The 17,279-nt window shown below is 38.7% G+C and overlaps 1 protein-coding gene across 1 annotated transcript in view; it reads right to left on the reverse strand.

Moving 5' to 3' along the window:
• ighd (immunoglobulin heavy constant delta) overlaps window positions 1-15,988 on the reverse strand; it is a 37,563-nt gene extending 21,575 nt beyond the window's left edge. The window contains exons 1-6 of the mRNA XM_067427311.1: window positions 14,854-15,988; window positions 10,598-10,663; window positions 7,084-7,389; window positions 2,780-3,076; window positions 2,384-2,668; window positions 1,978-2,286 (exon numbers count right to left, since the gene is read on the reverse strand). Of these exons, the coding sequence (XP_067283412.1) occupies window positions 1,978-2,286; window positions 2,384-2,668; window positions 2,780-3,076; window positions 7,084-7,389; window positions 10,598-10,663; window positions 14,854-15,988 (2,398 nt within the window). The remainder of the gene's footprint in view (window positions 1-1,977; window positions 2,287-2,383; window positions 2,669-2,779; window positions 3,077-7,083; window positions 7,390-10,597; window positions 10,664-14,853) is intronic.
• Between the last annotated feature and the right edge of the window lie 1,291 nt (window positions 15,989-17,279).

The following is a 17,279-nucleotide window of genomic DNA, read 5'->3' on the forward strand; positions in this document are numbered from 1 at the left end:
TTACATGCACATTAACTTTATATTGACATCCCATTCTCAATCTGTAGGGTTTCATATTGAGGTGGCCTTGGCCCACCATTTGCAGCCATAACAGCTTCAACTCTTCTGAGATGGCTTTCTACAGGTTTAGCAGTGTGTTTATTGGATTGTTTTGGCCATTCTTCTAGAAGTGTATTTGTGAGGTCAGGCACTGATGTTGGAGGAGAAGGCCTGGCTCACAGTCTCCACTCTAATACATCCCAAAGGTGCTCTGTAGGGGTCAGGACTCTGTGCAGGCAAGTCAAGTTCCTCCACACCAAGCTCACTCATCCATGTATTTATGGACCTTGTGCACTTGTACCTGTCCCAATCTGGAACAGTTAGGGGCCAAGCCCAACCGCTGAAAAAACAACCCCCCACCATACCCCCCACCCCACTCCCCAATCTATACACTTGGCACAATGCAGTCAAGCAAGTATCGCTCTCCTGGCAACCACCAAACCCAGACTCATCTATCGGATTGCCAGACAGAGAAGGGTGACAGATACATGTCTCCACTGCTCTAGAGTCTGGTAGCAGTGTGCTTAACACCACTGCATATGACACTTTTCACTGTTCTTGGTGATGTAAGGCTTGGATGGAACTGCTCAGCCATGGAAACCATTTCATGAAGCTCTCTATGCACTGTTCTTGAGCTAATCTGAAGGCCACACAGAGTTAGGAGGTCTGTAGCTATTGACTCTGGAAAAAGTTGCCAACTTCTGCGCACCGTGTGCCTCAGCATGCACTGACCCCGCTCTGTGATTGTATGTGGCCTACCACTTCATGGCTAAGTTGCTGTTGTTCCCAATTGCTTCCACTTATCTTATGATACCACTAACAGTTGACTTGAATATTTATAAGGAAATGTCACGAATGGACTTATTGCACAGATGGCAGCCTAACATGGTACCACGCTTGAATTCACTGAGCTCCTGAGTGACCAGTTCTTTAACAAATGTTTGTAGAAGCAGTCTGCATGCCTATGTGTTTGATTTGGCCATGGAAGTGATTGAAACAGCCAAATTCAATGATTTGGAGTGGTGTCCCTAGCCTAGAAATCTAGACGCACCCTAGCGGCAGCAAATTTAAATTTAATTCGGTGGGCGGGGCCATAATGACGACGGCCGAGTTGCGTTTGCGTGCTTCTAGTAAACACAGAAACTGGCGAACGGTGGTGGTCTTTCGAATCAGCTTTGACCGCGACTCTGGAAGACTTGGAGTTAAGCTTTTCTCTGAGAAAAGAACAAAGAACGGCACTGAAGTCATTCTTAAAAAGGGAAGATGTGTTCGGAGTTTAGCCAACCGGATACGGTGAATGTTTAATCTATCAACAAGCTCTGTTTCACCTTCGTTGCTCTGGTTGGTGTAGCGCTATCCTATCGCGTGCAGAGGGAGTTTGAAAGACAACCGTTTATCCCACCTCTCGGATTGAGCCCTGTCTATGGTGAGTTTCCAGACCAAACATCTTGATGTGGGTCTGGCTTGTCAGGCTATGGTGTCTCAATACTTTTGGCAATATAGTGTATATGCAGCATGAATTATTTACACTTACAAATATTTGCAGTAAGAAGCTACCGTGCTTCAGTCACCCAATGAAAAAAGTCTTGCAGATTTGAAGAAAAGTAAGGCAATAAGGGGAATATTCCAAAACCTAGTGGTCCTTAAATATTAATGTGTTAAAATGTTACTCCTTATGTAGTGTATATAGTTCTGCAAAAATATAGTGACATAAAGTGAAGTGAAGGCCATGTAACTTATACTCAGAAATTATCCTCTTCATTTACCCCAGTTAGTGCAAACACCAGGAGCAAGGAGTAGTGAAAACATGCACACCCGGAGCAGTATTATATATTGAAACATAATGTTAATTGTTAGTTTATTAGAGTTATAGCATTAACTAATGTAACATATGTGACCTTAATGTAAAGAGTTACCCATTCAATGTTCATTACCTACCAAAAATGTTTCCAGTAGGTTCTGATGTCCAGCGTTGTAAAAGTCTGTGAACTGTGCAGGTAAAGGTGTTTCCTTCCTTCTGGTGCTGACTAGGAATTGAAAAGTGTGTGGTCAGGGACCAAATGCTTTCAGAAGGGGTCCAATCCACACACTTGACATCTGAGATACTAGAATGGTTGACCTGGAAGTTGACGCAAACCTCACCAGAGGGGAGATCATTTACAACACACTCCAGCAAAGCACTGTCCGTCTGACCAGATTTCTTGAAAGCCCTCCTGATCACCACTACAGGATCCTTCTTTATTTTACCTGAGGAGGAGCACAAAAAAAAAACATTTTAATTCATAATATGTGGTTTTCAGAACCTACAAGGTCACACTTGATAAGTGCAAAATTAACAACTCACCAGCTTGAATTTCAACTTTCTCATCTGGGAAACATGGATGTTTAGCAGTACAAACAATGGTCTCCAGTTTCAACCACTCATTTCTGGACAAAGTCCAGTTGCTCACAATTTTATTGTGCTGGTCTGTATGAGGCGAAACATTTTTTTTGGCAGTGATTGGCAACCAAGACACTTCAGTGCTGTAAGGCGCTTCAACAATGCAAGAAAATGTGACTTCGCTCGCCTCCAGATTGTCTCTGAGATTCACTTTCTTTACTTGGATTGAAGGTTTGAACACAGACTTTTCTGTACAGGTTAAATGAATAAAGTTAGCTTCATAGAATGATGATGCTTATATATTAATTATACTGTCATTGCTAGCTCATCTGTGATTTATCTTCATTGTTTTCAACTTACCCATGCACATATTATATTCTTTCTTGAACTCGAAAGTGTTGTGGGTGGCTTTACAAGTGTACGGTTTGTCTTCATATGGAGCACTGATAGATATTTGACTTATATAAGTAAAGTTATTATCCACTTTCTCAGTGGTCTGCAAAATAGTTTTATCAGCAGCATTGACACGCTGATCTCCTCTAAACCATTGTACAGTCAGTTGTTCTGGGTAATAATCCTTCAGCTGGCACTGCAACACGATGTTATTACCGTCCTCTCTACTCAGCAGAGCAATAGTAGGTGGAGTGACACGTTTTACTATTAAAACAAAGAAAGAATCAATTAACTCGGGCAAACAGAGCATACAAGATACAAAGATTATACAAATCAACCATATAAATACTTTTTTAATTAATTCAAATAGAAATATACAAAATAATGATATTATGATATGGTTCCCCACAAAAAAACTACATTTAAAAAAAAGCTGTTAATGCTTCAGTGGGGTGGATATTTACATCATAAGAGTCTTTAAAGTTGCAGATACTGGAGTAGAAAAAAGAAGATAGATAGAAAAGTAAATCAGAAACTTGCTTGTGAGAACATAACAAACAGAAGATGGAAGCGTTAAGTAACAGTCAAGCTAAAAAAACCAAAAGCAGAACTGAAAACCATCTGCACTTCTGAGACAGGGTTGAGCACATCTGTACAGGAAAGACACTTTTCCATTTACATAAAATTACTCTCCTGTTATGCAATTTATGTTTTAATATATATGCAGCATGAGTTATTTACACTTAGAAATATTCACAGTAAGAAAATTGCCATGCTTCAGTCACCCAATAAACAGTGTCTTGCAGATTTGGAGAAAATTAAGGAAATTAGGGGAATATTTCAAAACCTAGTGGCCTTTAAATACTCCTGAATATAAATATGTGTTATTCTTTATACAGTGTATATGAACATATTTAGAGCAACATTAGTTTATTATGCAAAGCAGTGTTTTTCCTTGAGATGTCAACACAATTTTTTAAAACTCGAGATTAAAAAAAACACAAGAGAAGTCAAATTGTTTCTTTTTTTTATTAAAGTAGAATATAAAGACAAACAGCACAATCACATATTTATAAAAATAGAGAGATAGCGAGAGAGAGAGAGAGAGAGAGAGAGAGAGAGAGAGAGAGAGAGAGAGAGAGAGAGAGAGAGAGAGAGAGAGAGAGAGAGACTTGAAGCTGTTTTTCAGTCCTTACAGGGATCTTTCATTTCACCTGAAAGCATAATTTGACACCAATTACAACAGAGAAAACAACTTTTGTTTAACATTCATGGATATACAGCATATCAAATCTCCATAAAAATTCAAAAGGCCACGTTTTTTTTCCCATCAGCTCTCTCTTCCAATGATAACTAATTCAGATGCTCCTATAAAATCTTTTCTCGTGTTTATCCTAAATGTAAAATTAGCTCGAAAAAGTATTAAAAGTTTTTACCTTAACAAAAGTAGCACCTATGCTGTAGAATAATGTGATGAGGAACAGGAAAACAAAGGTAACAGCAGTGTTTGAAATGCCACTGTCATCTGTATCAATGGTTTCAAACAGGGGATGCTCTATCCACACAATCCACGCTGAAAAAAAAGACAATATCTCTTTAAGACACAAGCTGAGTACTGGATTTTAATCAACTTGCCTGTCCATCCTTATTATTAAAAAAGAAGGAAAAGAAAAAGATTTAAGACAGGTGGACGATTATGGTGATTTTAATCAATTCACCTGTCCATCTATGTTGAAAATTAGACAGGAAAAGGAAACTAATCAGAACATTGTAAAGGACAGAAAACCTTAATGAAATCATATTGTTTTTGAAATTTGGTTGTGATTTATTTAACATATTTACTATAATTAAAACATCTATGTTAAGAAAAAATGACCCTGACCGTTTCAAATAAATAAGCTAAACATTTATGAATGTGTCTCGGCATGCTGTAGATGAACCAATGTAAGATTTATCATTCTTTATGGCCTGTATAAAAGTGATCATAATGTAAAACCATTCAAATAACATACAACACACACGCACACACACGCACACACACACACAAAAGCATTTACTCCGGTTACTTAGCATTTTATGTGCCTGCTAATGGCACGTTGTCTTCAGAATAAACTTATTTAAAAAAATTATGTTCATATTTAAAAAGTAATCATTGTATTATTATTATCACTTCAACAGTTACATTTTTTTTAATACTATTTTTTTTTTTTAGGTGGAGTTATGTTGTCTTTGTGACCTTTTATGCTCACATACACTGGACAGAGACACATACAACTGCAAGATAACATAAATTAAGTGCACAGGAAATATGCTTAGTTTGTTTTTTTTATTAATCTTTTCCTAAATGTGATGTGCATGAAAATATCTCAAAAAAAGCATGAAGCCACAAACATTAAAGACAAACACAATTACAATTATGGACATGAAACTCAAAAACAAAAGGAAAACACAAGATGAACACTTAACAGGCATAACAGGAAGACGTCACATACATAACAATCTATTCCTTGCAGCATGCAGGGGTATTCATGCTTAGATTAATAACACCTGACTTATTTTTATCATCGGCAAGAGATCTTGTCAGTACGCGCATGTTTTTATCAATGCTTTCATGGTACACAACACAACTGTACACTGTACCACTCTTCCAATCAGCATAACTGACTGTGATCTGACTGTAGACGGAGAAGTATTTATCATGCTGCATCGGCTGGCTAGTTTTGGGCTTGAATCTAAGATTCGGTTCATCATCAGCAAGCCAAGACACAAACACCTCCTTGGGGTAGAAATCCTTCACATAACATGTCAGGGTCATCATTTCATCATCTTTGTGCTCTGGGGGGGCTAACAGGTAAACAGAGGGTCTTGTGTGTCCATCACCTAGTATACAAAGTCACAATTAAGACCAGAATGATACGTCTTTTTTGTCACATCGTAAATTAATAAATCAAGAGACCTTGTGGAAGCAAGAACTGTGTGGTGTTTTACAAATAGAAAAACCCATACCATTTTCTCTTCTGAACGTGAACTCCTCAGGCTGTGGTAGACAAGAGTGTTCAACGGTGCACTTAAACTCTGTGCCGTTGCTCCATTCTTCATAACCGATAATGGCGTCAAGTTCCACATATTTTTGGTGGTCGAGATTTGATTTATCACTGATAACAAAATTATTTGCCGTTATTTTCATTTTCATGAATCCAGCTGCTCCAGAAGCTTTGCACTTCAGCACTCCAGTTCTGTTTCTCAGCATGGATTCAAGAGAGGGAGGGACTATTTCGCCAACAACATTGCTGCAGTCCTGCTGAGTAGCTGTGTACCAAAGGCAGACGTGCAATAGATTTAGGGAGAGGTAAACATCAAATAATATAATAAAGCTTTTTCAAAACATCCACAGTCCTCAAGAGGTAACATACCTGTATATTTGGCCTCTTTGGATTGCTTTTCCATCTTTCCTGTCACAAACTCGCACTTAATTGTGCTGTCTTGTTTCTGCCATGATTCTGCCGAGATTTGCAAAATGCTTGTGGCGCTATACAAGGTTACTGGGCCAACCTTCTCACTTGTGTCAAAGGTGTCTATTACACTTTTCACCACCTGATCATCATGAAACCACTTAAACGAGTATGTTTTAGGCGAAAACTTCTGGGCTAAACAAATGAAGGTTGCGTTTCCATTCTCTAATTCCGTTTGTGTTGGTACTGTTAAGTAGACAGTTGCAGGCAGCTCTGGCGGTGGGGCTGGCAACATTCAGGAGAAAGCAGAGAGGACATGAAAGGCACAAGAAAACAGTGCAACATGATTTACTAAGCAAAGCACTATATGCTGCTCTCAGTTGAGTTTGGATGTCAATGTTAAGTGTTGTAGCCTATATTTAAAATATTTTTTACACATTTTTATTTTGTTTAACAAGAAGACATATCGTATGCCATTGTATTTCCTGGCATGAGAACAGAGGAAAAAGTATTTCTGAAAGGCTAAGCCTATTATTGTGCTTTTCTGTTCTGAAGTTTTCAGAGCTGTTCTCAGCTGGTGTAAACATTCACTGTCATATCAGACTTTTGCAAAGGACAACAAGCTTGACATGCACAGAAATATAACAGCAGGTTCATTGGCATTATATCATTCAATTTGACATTGAATGAACCTCCACGAAGACAAATCATCCCAACAGCAATACAAAACATTAACCCAACAGCAATATAAAATAGAGAGACACATTAAGTAGCCTACCTAAAATGTAAAATGTTAGACATTTTAGAGATGTGACTTACCGGGTGGAGATACCGTAGTTTTCTTATTGCCCCTCGAATTTGAAGCTTCACATGTGTACGGTTTTTTAGAATCCCAGTCGCTTTTTTTCACACGCAGATGGCTGAATTTGGTGTAGTCCCCTTCTCCTCCGAGCGCTGGATACTGAACGACATCAGTCAGCGTTTTACCGTTGCCATCCGTCCAACTGAATGTAAGCGAGTCCGCAGGTGAGAAACCTCTTGTCAAGCAGCCGATGGTGATTAACCCATCGGAACCAGCAGAGCACTGAGACAGGGCGAAGATTGACCTCGGCGCAGATTCTTGAGCTGCAGAGACATTACATCTTTCTCAGACAATATATTACAACCAATGAAGTAGCATATGCAACACTATTAAACTGCTAGATGTCAAAAGAACGAACGAGCAAATGAGTGAGTGAGTAAAACAAACAAACGAACAAATAAACAAATAAACAAACAAACAAATAAATAAATAAATAAATAAATAAATAAATAAATAAATAAATAAATAAATAAATAAATAAATAAATAAATAAATAAAACGCTTGATTGAGATTAAATTATTTTAGGTGAGAAAGAAATAGGCTACACCCCCGAGTAGTAGCCTATTTTTCCTTTGCATCAAAGTTATGTGGCCAGATGCTTGAACCGTTTAAAAAATAAAAAATAAATAAGATACGTTAACAAGTAGATTGGTTTTGATAGAATAATAATAAAATATACGACTTAGGCTACACACTAGTTGGTCTTAAGAAATCGGTCGCGTAGCCTATAATAAACCAAATTCCCCCTAATTCGCGTAATCTCGATTTTTTAGATTTTGTAAAGTAGCCTAGAGACACTGTAAAAAATAAAAACATAAAATGTAGGCCCTCTGGTAATTTTCTGCCCGTAGTCTAGCCTACATTATCCAGCCATTTTACGGAAGTTTCCGTGAACCCTTAAACACAAACTGCAATGTGTAAATCAAAATACAGGTAAAACACCTGTTTAAAAAAAAAAAAAAAAATATATATAGGCCAATGGAAAAGTCCTTCATATTTATACAGTAGGCCTACGCTGTCGTATTTTAACGGACATTGACTTTTTATTTTTTTATTTTTTTACAGTGAATTTTAATTTATTACTGGCAAATTAGGCTACTGCATAATGACTTTTAATGTAGTTTCAAATTAAACAGATCTTTAACTTATGAAAAGTAGGCTACGGCTTGAATAAAAAACAAACAAACAAAAAAAAAAACCTTTCAAAACCTTTCGAGAATTTAAAATAAAAGCACCGCAAAGCAGTAGGCCATATGTAATTTAGAACGAAATCATATAAAAAATATAAAACGTAAAATTGATCATTAAAAAAAAAAACAGCCTGAATAAACAATTCAAACAAACACTACTCACACATATAAAAGTTCCCTTTTTAATTTAATTTTCACTGTGCTTCAACCAAATAATTAATTAATTTATTAATAAATATTTAGAACATTACAGAAACATTACTAAATCAGCACGCCAGGTTATTGCTATTATTATCATTATTTTATTTGATTTTATTTTAAATATTGGAATGCAATCAACCATTATTTTAAATAAGTTTGGCCTATATGTAGCCTATAGAAAGTTCAAACGCACCAGACACGTTGCACTTTAGTTATGCTATTTATTTTTATATTTAGCCTACTTTCAGCTTCTATTTGAGCAGAAGCTCAAAAAGCAACACATGCGAGAAGAATGAAAAACAAAAGGAGTCGTTTAAGAATACTGTTATTGATTTGTGTTCATTTTTAGCAGCTGAACAATATTATACAGTTATACAAATATTATGCAGCCTAGTCTTTTAAATCGAAATTGCACACAAAGTTAAATTAAGACAGTTTGCAACAGAAAACTCCAACTCTGTTAAAGATATAGGCCTAATAAAAAAATAGCTAATAAAACACGTTCATTTTTTATTTTATTTTACGATACAAATATTCTTGCAATTAATCATAAAATCTTACTGTTTGTTACGGTGACTTTGGTGCCGCTTCCCCAGTAGTCGAAAGCCCAGTTACACAATATACGTTTAATGTTACATTGCAGTATTAAAATACAATGCTCGAGCTGTTAAACGAGCTGTAGCCAGCTCTTGTTTTATTGAAATGCACAAATACAATTATTTAAAGTGCAATTAGGCTTATTCATAATGAATGCGTTTCTAGCAATTTAGCATAGGCGACTTTAGACTTTAATTGTTCTAATCGCAGAACAAGAGAATAGCATTTGAAATGTTGCTTTAATGTTTTTTTTCTTGACAAAACAACTGCTCACATTTAACTAAAAATCCGATTTTGATTTGGTATGTGGTATTTTTCTTACCTGACGAGACAGTGACCGTCGTGCCTTTCCCCCAGTAGTCAAAAGCGTAGTCACATTGATACTTTACCCGGGGATATTGTACAAAAATAGCAAATATGTAGCTAACGATAGCTTTCAATTCTATAACCCACAGATTCGACTATTTGTCGTTTTAATTTAATCTAATGTTTGTTCTTGCAACACGGACCTAGAACATTTACATTTAGCCAACTAAAGCCTATTTAAAACGTGCCAACGTTATTGAGAAGATTAACTGAAATGTAACTTCTTACCAGATGTCACTGTGACCGTCGTGCCTTTTCCCCAGTAGTCAAAAGCGTAGTCACATTGACACTTTACCCGGGGATATTGTACAAAATTAGCAAATATGTAACAATAGCTTTCAGTTATTATTCTATAACCCACATATTCGATTATTTATTGTTTTAAATTATTCTATTAGTTGTCTTTGCGAAACGGACCTAGAAAACCTTTAGCCAACTATAGCCTTTATTAAGAAGATTAGCTGAAATGTAACTTCTTACCAGATGTCACTGTGACAGTCGTGCCTTTCCCCCAGTAGTCAAAGGCAGCGTCACAGTGATACTTTTAATTTTCTTCAGTGAACAAAAACACAAACGATCTTTTCCACTAATATTAGAGAACCATGCAGTTACAGCCTGATTTATTTCGTATTGCCACATTATCCATGATATTTTCTATGACTAAAATTGTTAATAATTAGGCTATATTAATTGTTTTTATATTCGGAATAATTTTTGCTGTTTGGCTTGTAGCTATAGCCTACATTAAAATCTAATTTCTTACCTGATGTTACGGTCACCGTTGTTCCCTTTCCCCAGTAGTCAAAGGCACCGTCACAGCGGGAAGGTTTATGATAAGAGCCATACCATAACCACAATAATTCCTTTACATAGGCTAGGCATATCTTATCTAGGCCGACGATCTCAAAACGACTCGGTTTGACACGTTAGTTAGCACTTTCTTTATTTGGAGAGATTTGTTCGGTATTTTTACGCTTACCTGCGAATCTTTCCATTGTTAACCAAGGTAAAAATGGTAAATACGTCTGCATGCTATTTTGTGATCAGACTAGGCCTACTGATCTTCCAAAATAAATAAAAATAAAATAACAGAAAATATCAACAGCTTTATCTTACCTGAGGAAACCGTGACTTTGGTTCCCTTTCCCCAGTAGTCAAAGTAGTCGACACAGTGACTGGTGCCTTTGAGTTACTGACCAAAAAACCCACAGGAATCAGCTGTTAATGCACTGTAGCAATTTTTTGTAATCTAATTTTTTTTTTTTTTTTACTGTAATAGGCCCAATGTACAGTAAGATACTGTAAAATGTGTATACAAGTTATGCAATTGTAAACTGCAAAGGATTATGGGAAAATATATGTTCACTGCTGTAATTCTTCTCTACTGTAAGTAGAGTATCACATGTGATCAAAGGAACTGAAACCTAAGATATATCATTCTACCTTTTGGCAGAGGTGGTAAAAGAACTCAAAAGTTATACTCGAGTGAAAGTAGATATACCTAAATAAAAAATTACTCCAGTAAATGTAGAAAGTCCTCCATTCAAACATCACTTGAGTAAAAGTACAAAAGTATCAGATTTAAAACGTACTCAAGTACCGAAAGTAAAAAGTAAATATTCAAATTAACTGTTAATATCAATAATTAAGCAGATAAATTCTTTTGGGAGTGATGTAATGCTTTAATTGAACAAATGATAAGATGAAATGATAAATGATAAGAGCCAATGAAGCACCTTAATGCAGTATAGGGGTTAAACTTAAAATAGTTCCATGTTCCATACATTAGCTCTGTCAAACAGATGATGAGCAAGATACGAATTTAATTTAATTTAATTTAATTTAATTTAATTTAATTTAATTTAATTTAATTTAATTTAATTTAATTTAACTAATTCAAAATTAATTCAAAAGCCATAACCACAATGACATATTACGTAACAATTAGTTAATAGTCATGTGCCTCAACAAGTCATAATATAATTTGGAAATTGTTATGATTAATGATTAATTAAACACAACTGAGAGTCGGAATGCATGGCTTTGAATACATTCATTTACATTATTAGTTAATGTAATGTGTTATTAGGGAATTAATGTTGTCATATTTAATTAATAGCAATTCATATATTACTTAATCTATTAATAATATAGAATGTTCATTAGTTGCCGATGCAGTAAATCATTAGTAATACATTTAGGCATGAATTAATGCATATTAGTACACCTGTATTGTATTGTAAAGTGTTACCAATGTTTTCATAGTAAATAGAGTGCCACAAAATAAAAACGTTTGGAAAGCACAGAACTAACGTTAATGTGGCAAACCTGACTTGTCAGTTTTTCCAAGTCTATACCCAACTGGATCATCCATGACCGACCTGACCGGTTTGGAAAGCAAGTGTAATAAATACTTGGAGCGGGCATGGGGAAATGTATTGGAGTAAAAAGTAAACTTTGCCTTTAAAATTGTAGTGGAGTAAGAGTAAAAGTAGATGCAAATAAAATATACTTAAGTAAAGTACAGATCCCTGAAAAAAATACTTAAGTAAAGTATCACCATTTCTTACCACCCCTGCCTTTTGGTCAGAATAAATGGATGCAGGCAAGCCTTTTTAGCTTAAATAGTTTACTCCTCGTAATTTAAATTCAGTTAGAGAGCTCTACAAGTCAATGATCACTAGAAACAATTATGATTACAGAGATCTCTAATAAAAAATTGAGTAGTCAGACCCACTACTCTAGTCTGGAAACTGGCTATTGACAGGGCTCAATCCGTGGGGCGGGATAAACGGTTGTCTTTCAAACTTCCTCTGCACGCGACAGGATAGCGCTACCACCAACCAGAGCAATGAAGGTGAAGCAGAGCTAGCTGATGATTAAACTTTCGCCATATCCGGTCGGCAAAACTCTGAACACATCTTCCCTTCTTAAGAATGACTTCAGTGCCGTTCTTTGTTCTTTTCTCAGAGAAAAGCTTAACTCCAAGTCTTCCAGAGTTGCGGTCAAAGCTGATTCGACAGACCGCCGTTCGCCAGTTTCTGTGTTTGCTAGTAGCACGCAAACGCAACTCAGCCGTCATCATGTTAATCCCTGCCCACCGACTCTATACACTATGTGATTGGCCTGACCAGAGTTTAGTTTTTACAGCTCAGAAGTGTATTGAGGGTTGCTATAGACGACACTCACGGCAGATTAGATTTGCTGCCTAGGCTGCTTCTTGATTTCTAGGCTAAATTATGACAAGAATCCTTGGGAAAAATTTCATTATTAAAATTTCTTGCAATACACATCTGTCAATTATTCTCAGCGTCCTAAGTCTAGGTCAGAAATATTATTTGCAACACATATGTTGCTTACACTATCCAAAACATGATGACCCTGAAATTAGGAAGCTATTTTTAGAATATTAATAACCTTAACTGAACTCTTCCTGCATTTGCCCTCAGTTCATGTGTTTTAATATTTACAAATAATTAAGAAAAAAAGGACAAAGGTTAAAAGTAATGCAAACCCTTATTTCTAATTTGTCACAGGTTCAGGGTGTGACACTGGCTCTTCCTGTTGTTTGTTCTGTCCTCTCAATTTTCTGCAGCTCGTGATTGGAGTAATTAGCTTGATCTCCTGGACCTGTCACTCCCAGCTGTGTTTATCTCTTGTTGTCAGTGGATCACTTCATGTCACGTGGATGTTATATGGCTGCACTACATTCTGCTCTGTGTCTAAGCTTGGAATATACTCTGCAAGAACAAAGAAATTTGTTAATTTTCTTGAGGTGGCCCGAACAAGAACAAAGTTCATTCTGGCCAGTATATTCCATACTTCACGAGAAAAGCAGGTGCCGATCATCTGTGTTTCTCCACATTAATCCCGCCCATTTTAAATGTCTGACCAATTACTTAATAGGAATGGGGGTATTATTGTTGCTTTATTCCAAACAAATATAATATCCACAAATAAACGTAAACCAATTTAAATAATAATAATAATTTCCTAAACCAATAGAATGAGATCCACAAATAAATGCAGGAGTTTCACAAAAATGAATTAGATTCACAAATAACTACAATGACATTGTTGAATAACAAAAAAATCCACACATATATTTTTATTTCACAAACACACAACTCTGCCTTGCATAAGTTGTATTCATTTGTGAATCGCTTCCTGTGCATTTGTGGATCTCTTCTTGCACATTTGTAAATCGCGTGGATTTTGAAACATTTCTAGAATCTAGACTCACACAAATCCACAAATACGTAGACTCCACCCAACGTCTCCTTAAGCCAATCAGATCACAGTTACATCGTGCTGACCAATCATAGTACGTTCTCGCTCCAACCAATCACGTTTGGCCAGTAGCTGAAAAACAGAGTTACAACCACTGATCTATGTAAATCTATATATCTATAACTCTATATAGATCAGTGGTTAGGACACTGTCATAGAACTGATCAATGCAAAGCGCATGTCACAGAGCGACCAATAATTCCAGCATTTCAGTGTAGGCTATCTCAAGTGCACTAGCTGGAAAACGTACTCGGTTACTTTCGTAACCTCGGTTCCCTGAGAGAGAGGAACGAGTATTGCGTATGGGGAAAAACTCATTTTCTCGAGAATATGAAGCAAAACTTTATTAATAAAGCTATCCATGTAAAGCGGAGTGTAGCTGCACGGCCATAGCCCTTGCATACAGGAGGCTATATAAGACCCTGATTCACCATAGGTGTCAGGTTTTAAGATCGACTGAAGCGATACCTGAGAAGCATAAACACGGCATGGAACGCAATACTCGTTCCTCTCTCTCAGGGAACCGAGGTTACAAAATTAACCGAGTAGGTTCCCTTTCGAGAGAGGTTCCTCGTATGGCGTATGGGGAACACAATGTAAAGCGCCGTGTGTGCTGACTGACCCAGTATACTCAAGCACATGTCAAAAAAATCCCAGAGAGACCAACAGAGGCGGCTTATAAGGGGAATGAAGAACCGGAAGAGCCGGTTCGTTTGAACAGCTGATCGGACATAGTTGGATCTTATGATGAATGAATGGTGCTTAAGGACTAATGTGTACAGGCCAAAACGTAAGGCAATCTGTTTGCCAGGGTCAGGATGGAGCCTAGATGGAGAGAAGCCCTGCTTGCAGAGCTGGAACCTCCAATTTGTAGAATCTGATAAAAGTGCACGGAGAGGCCCAGCCTGCCGCCGCACAGATATCTTCCAAAGAAATGCCACACGACCAAGCCCAAGATGAGGCCATGCCTCTAGTGGAGTGGGCTTTAACGCCTATAGGGCAAGTCAGGTTTTTAGACTCATATGCCAGCGAGATTGCGTCCACTATCCAGTGTGAGAGTCTTTGCTTCGTGACAGCACAACCTTTAGTGCGGCCGCCGAAGCAGACAAAGAGCCTGTCTGACTGCCTGAAGGGGGAGGAGCGCTCCAGATACAGTCTCAATGCTCTGACCGGGCAGAGTAGGTTCGCGTCCTGTTCACCCTGAGACGTGGGTAATGGAAGCAGTGTAATAACCTGTGCTCTAAAAGGGGTAGAAAGCACTTTGGGTATAAAATCATGTCTCAGTTTGAGAACAACCTTGGAGTTGTTGGGCCCGAACTCGAGACAGGACGGGCTCACTGAGAGTGCGTGTAGGTCACTCACACGTTTAACCGAGGCCAGAGCCAGCAGAAACGCGGTTTTGAGTGATAAAAGCTTTATGGTCGCGGTCTGGAGTGGCTCGAAGGGGGGACCCTTCATGGCCTCTAAAACCACCGCGAGGTCCCAAATAGGGACCGAGGGAGGGCAAGGGGGGTTCAATCTCCTAGCCCCTTTAAGAAAACGTACAATGAGCTCATTTTTCCCTAGTGAATGTCCCGCGATCTGAGCATGGTTAGCCGCTATGGCGGCGACATAAACTTTGAGCGTGGAGGGGGAACGACCCGCGTCCAGTAGCTCTTTGAGAAAAGCGAGCACTTCTGCTGTTTCGCATGAGCGTGCGTCGATATTTCGCACGGCACACCAGTTAGAAAACACCGACCACTTCAGAGTATAGAGCCGCCTGGTCGCGGGGGCTCTAGCTTCCGAAATAGTGTTCATAACTCTGTCAGAGAGGTTTCCCGATACCAGATGGGCCATATGTGGAGGGCCCATAGCTCGGGACTGGGATGCCAGATCTTCCCCTTCGCCTGCGTGAGGAGGTCTTTCCTCAGCGGAATGGGCTATGGGGCTGTGTCTGACAGCTGGATCAGATCGGAGAACCACGTTCGGTTCCTCCAGAGCGGGGCTATCAAAAGCACCGTGGATACTGTCTCCCAGATTTTCTTGATGGTTTGCGGCAGCATCGCGATCGGGGGGAAAGCATATAGCGGGAGACTGGGCCAAACATGGGCCAGGGCGTCCCTGCGTTTGGAGAAAAATATTGGGCAGTGAGTGTTGTCTTCTTAGAGGAAGAGATCCACCTTCGCTCTGCCGAAGGTGTTCCAAATTAAGAGAACCGTTTGCGGGTGAAGAGACCATTCCCCTGGGGGAATGGGTCCCCTGGATAACATATCCGGACCCAGATTCAGAATACCTGGCATGTGAGCCGCCCTCAGGGAGCTCAGGTTGTGCTCTGCCCATAAAAGGAGATGCTTTGCCATGCGGTGAAGAGAATGTGATCTCAGGCCACTCTGGCGATATATATACGCTACCACCGACATGTTGTGTGTACGAACCAAGACGTGGTGGTTCTTTATATGTGGAAGGAAAGTTCTCAGGGATAAGGCGACCGCTTTCATCTCTAGACAGTTTATGTGCAGCCAATTCTCTGTTTCTGTCCACAGGCCAGAGTTTGGCTTGCCCTTGTGTAGGGCTCCCCACCCTCGAGTAACCTTCAACTTCGTAACCGTGCCCATAAGCACGCCCCTCCGATACCACTCTGTCCCCAACCAAGGAGCCAAAGCTTTGACACAGCTGTGGTTCACTTTGACGGGAAGACGGCCCTTATTTCCATGCGTAACGAGGGACACGGGCGAGTAGCCAACACTGGAGGGGACGCATGTGTAACAGTCCCAGCCTGAGCACTGACGATGCCGAGGCCATAAGGCCGAGCATTCTCTGAAAATGTTTCAGGGGAACTCGAGTCCCGGCTTTGAATGAAGCCGCCATGTTCTGGACGGATAGCTCTAACAGTTTCGAAATCTTGGTGGGAAGCACGTGACTGACGTTGCTTTTTACCGAGGTCTCGACCACAGCGCGAAAGCGCGGGGGCCTGCGAGCGAACTGTAGCGAGTAGCCCCTTTTTACTGTGTTCAACCCAATTTGATACACCTGGCATGACTTGCCAGTAGGGCTGGGATAAACAATTATTTTTTAAACGATTAATCTAGCGATTATTTTTTCGATGCATCAATTAATCTAACGATTAATTTTTCCTGTCCGATTCGGTTACGATTCGATTCGATTCGATTATCGATTATCTCCCCATTAATTGCCTAATAGCAATTTATACATGTTGATTAAATTATCTGAATGCAATATATGTTTATTGCTCTTAAAATTCCAAAGTAAGACTATACAAGAGCAATGCATTCAATAAAACCTTGAAAACATAAAGTACACACACACACACACACACACACACACACACACACACACACACACACACACACACACACACACACACACACACACACACACACACACACACACACAAATAAGTATAAACCAACAACAAAGTAACACAATATACGATTTTTCTATGTATGCAACTCAGCCTACAGGCTTTGTCCATCGATGAAATATCAACAAGTTGGTTAATCAAATCCAG

This window comes from Pseudorasbora parva, chromosome 2 (assembly GCF_024679245.1).
Source record: "Pseudorasbora parva isolate DD20220531a chromosome 2, ASM2467924v1, whole genome shotgun sequence".
In the NCBI taxonomy this organism is placed as follows: domain Eukaryota; kingdom Metazoa; phylum Chordata; class Actinopteri; order Cypriniformes; family Gobionidae; genus Pseudorasbora; species Pseudorasbora parva.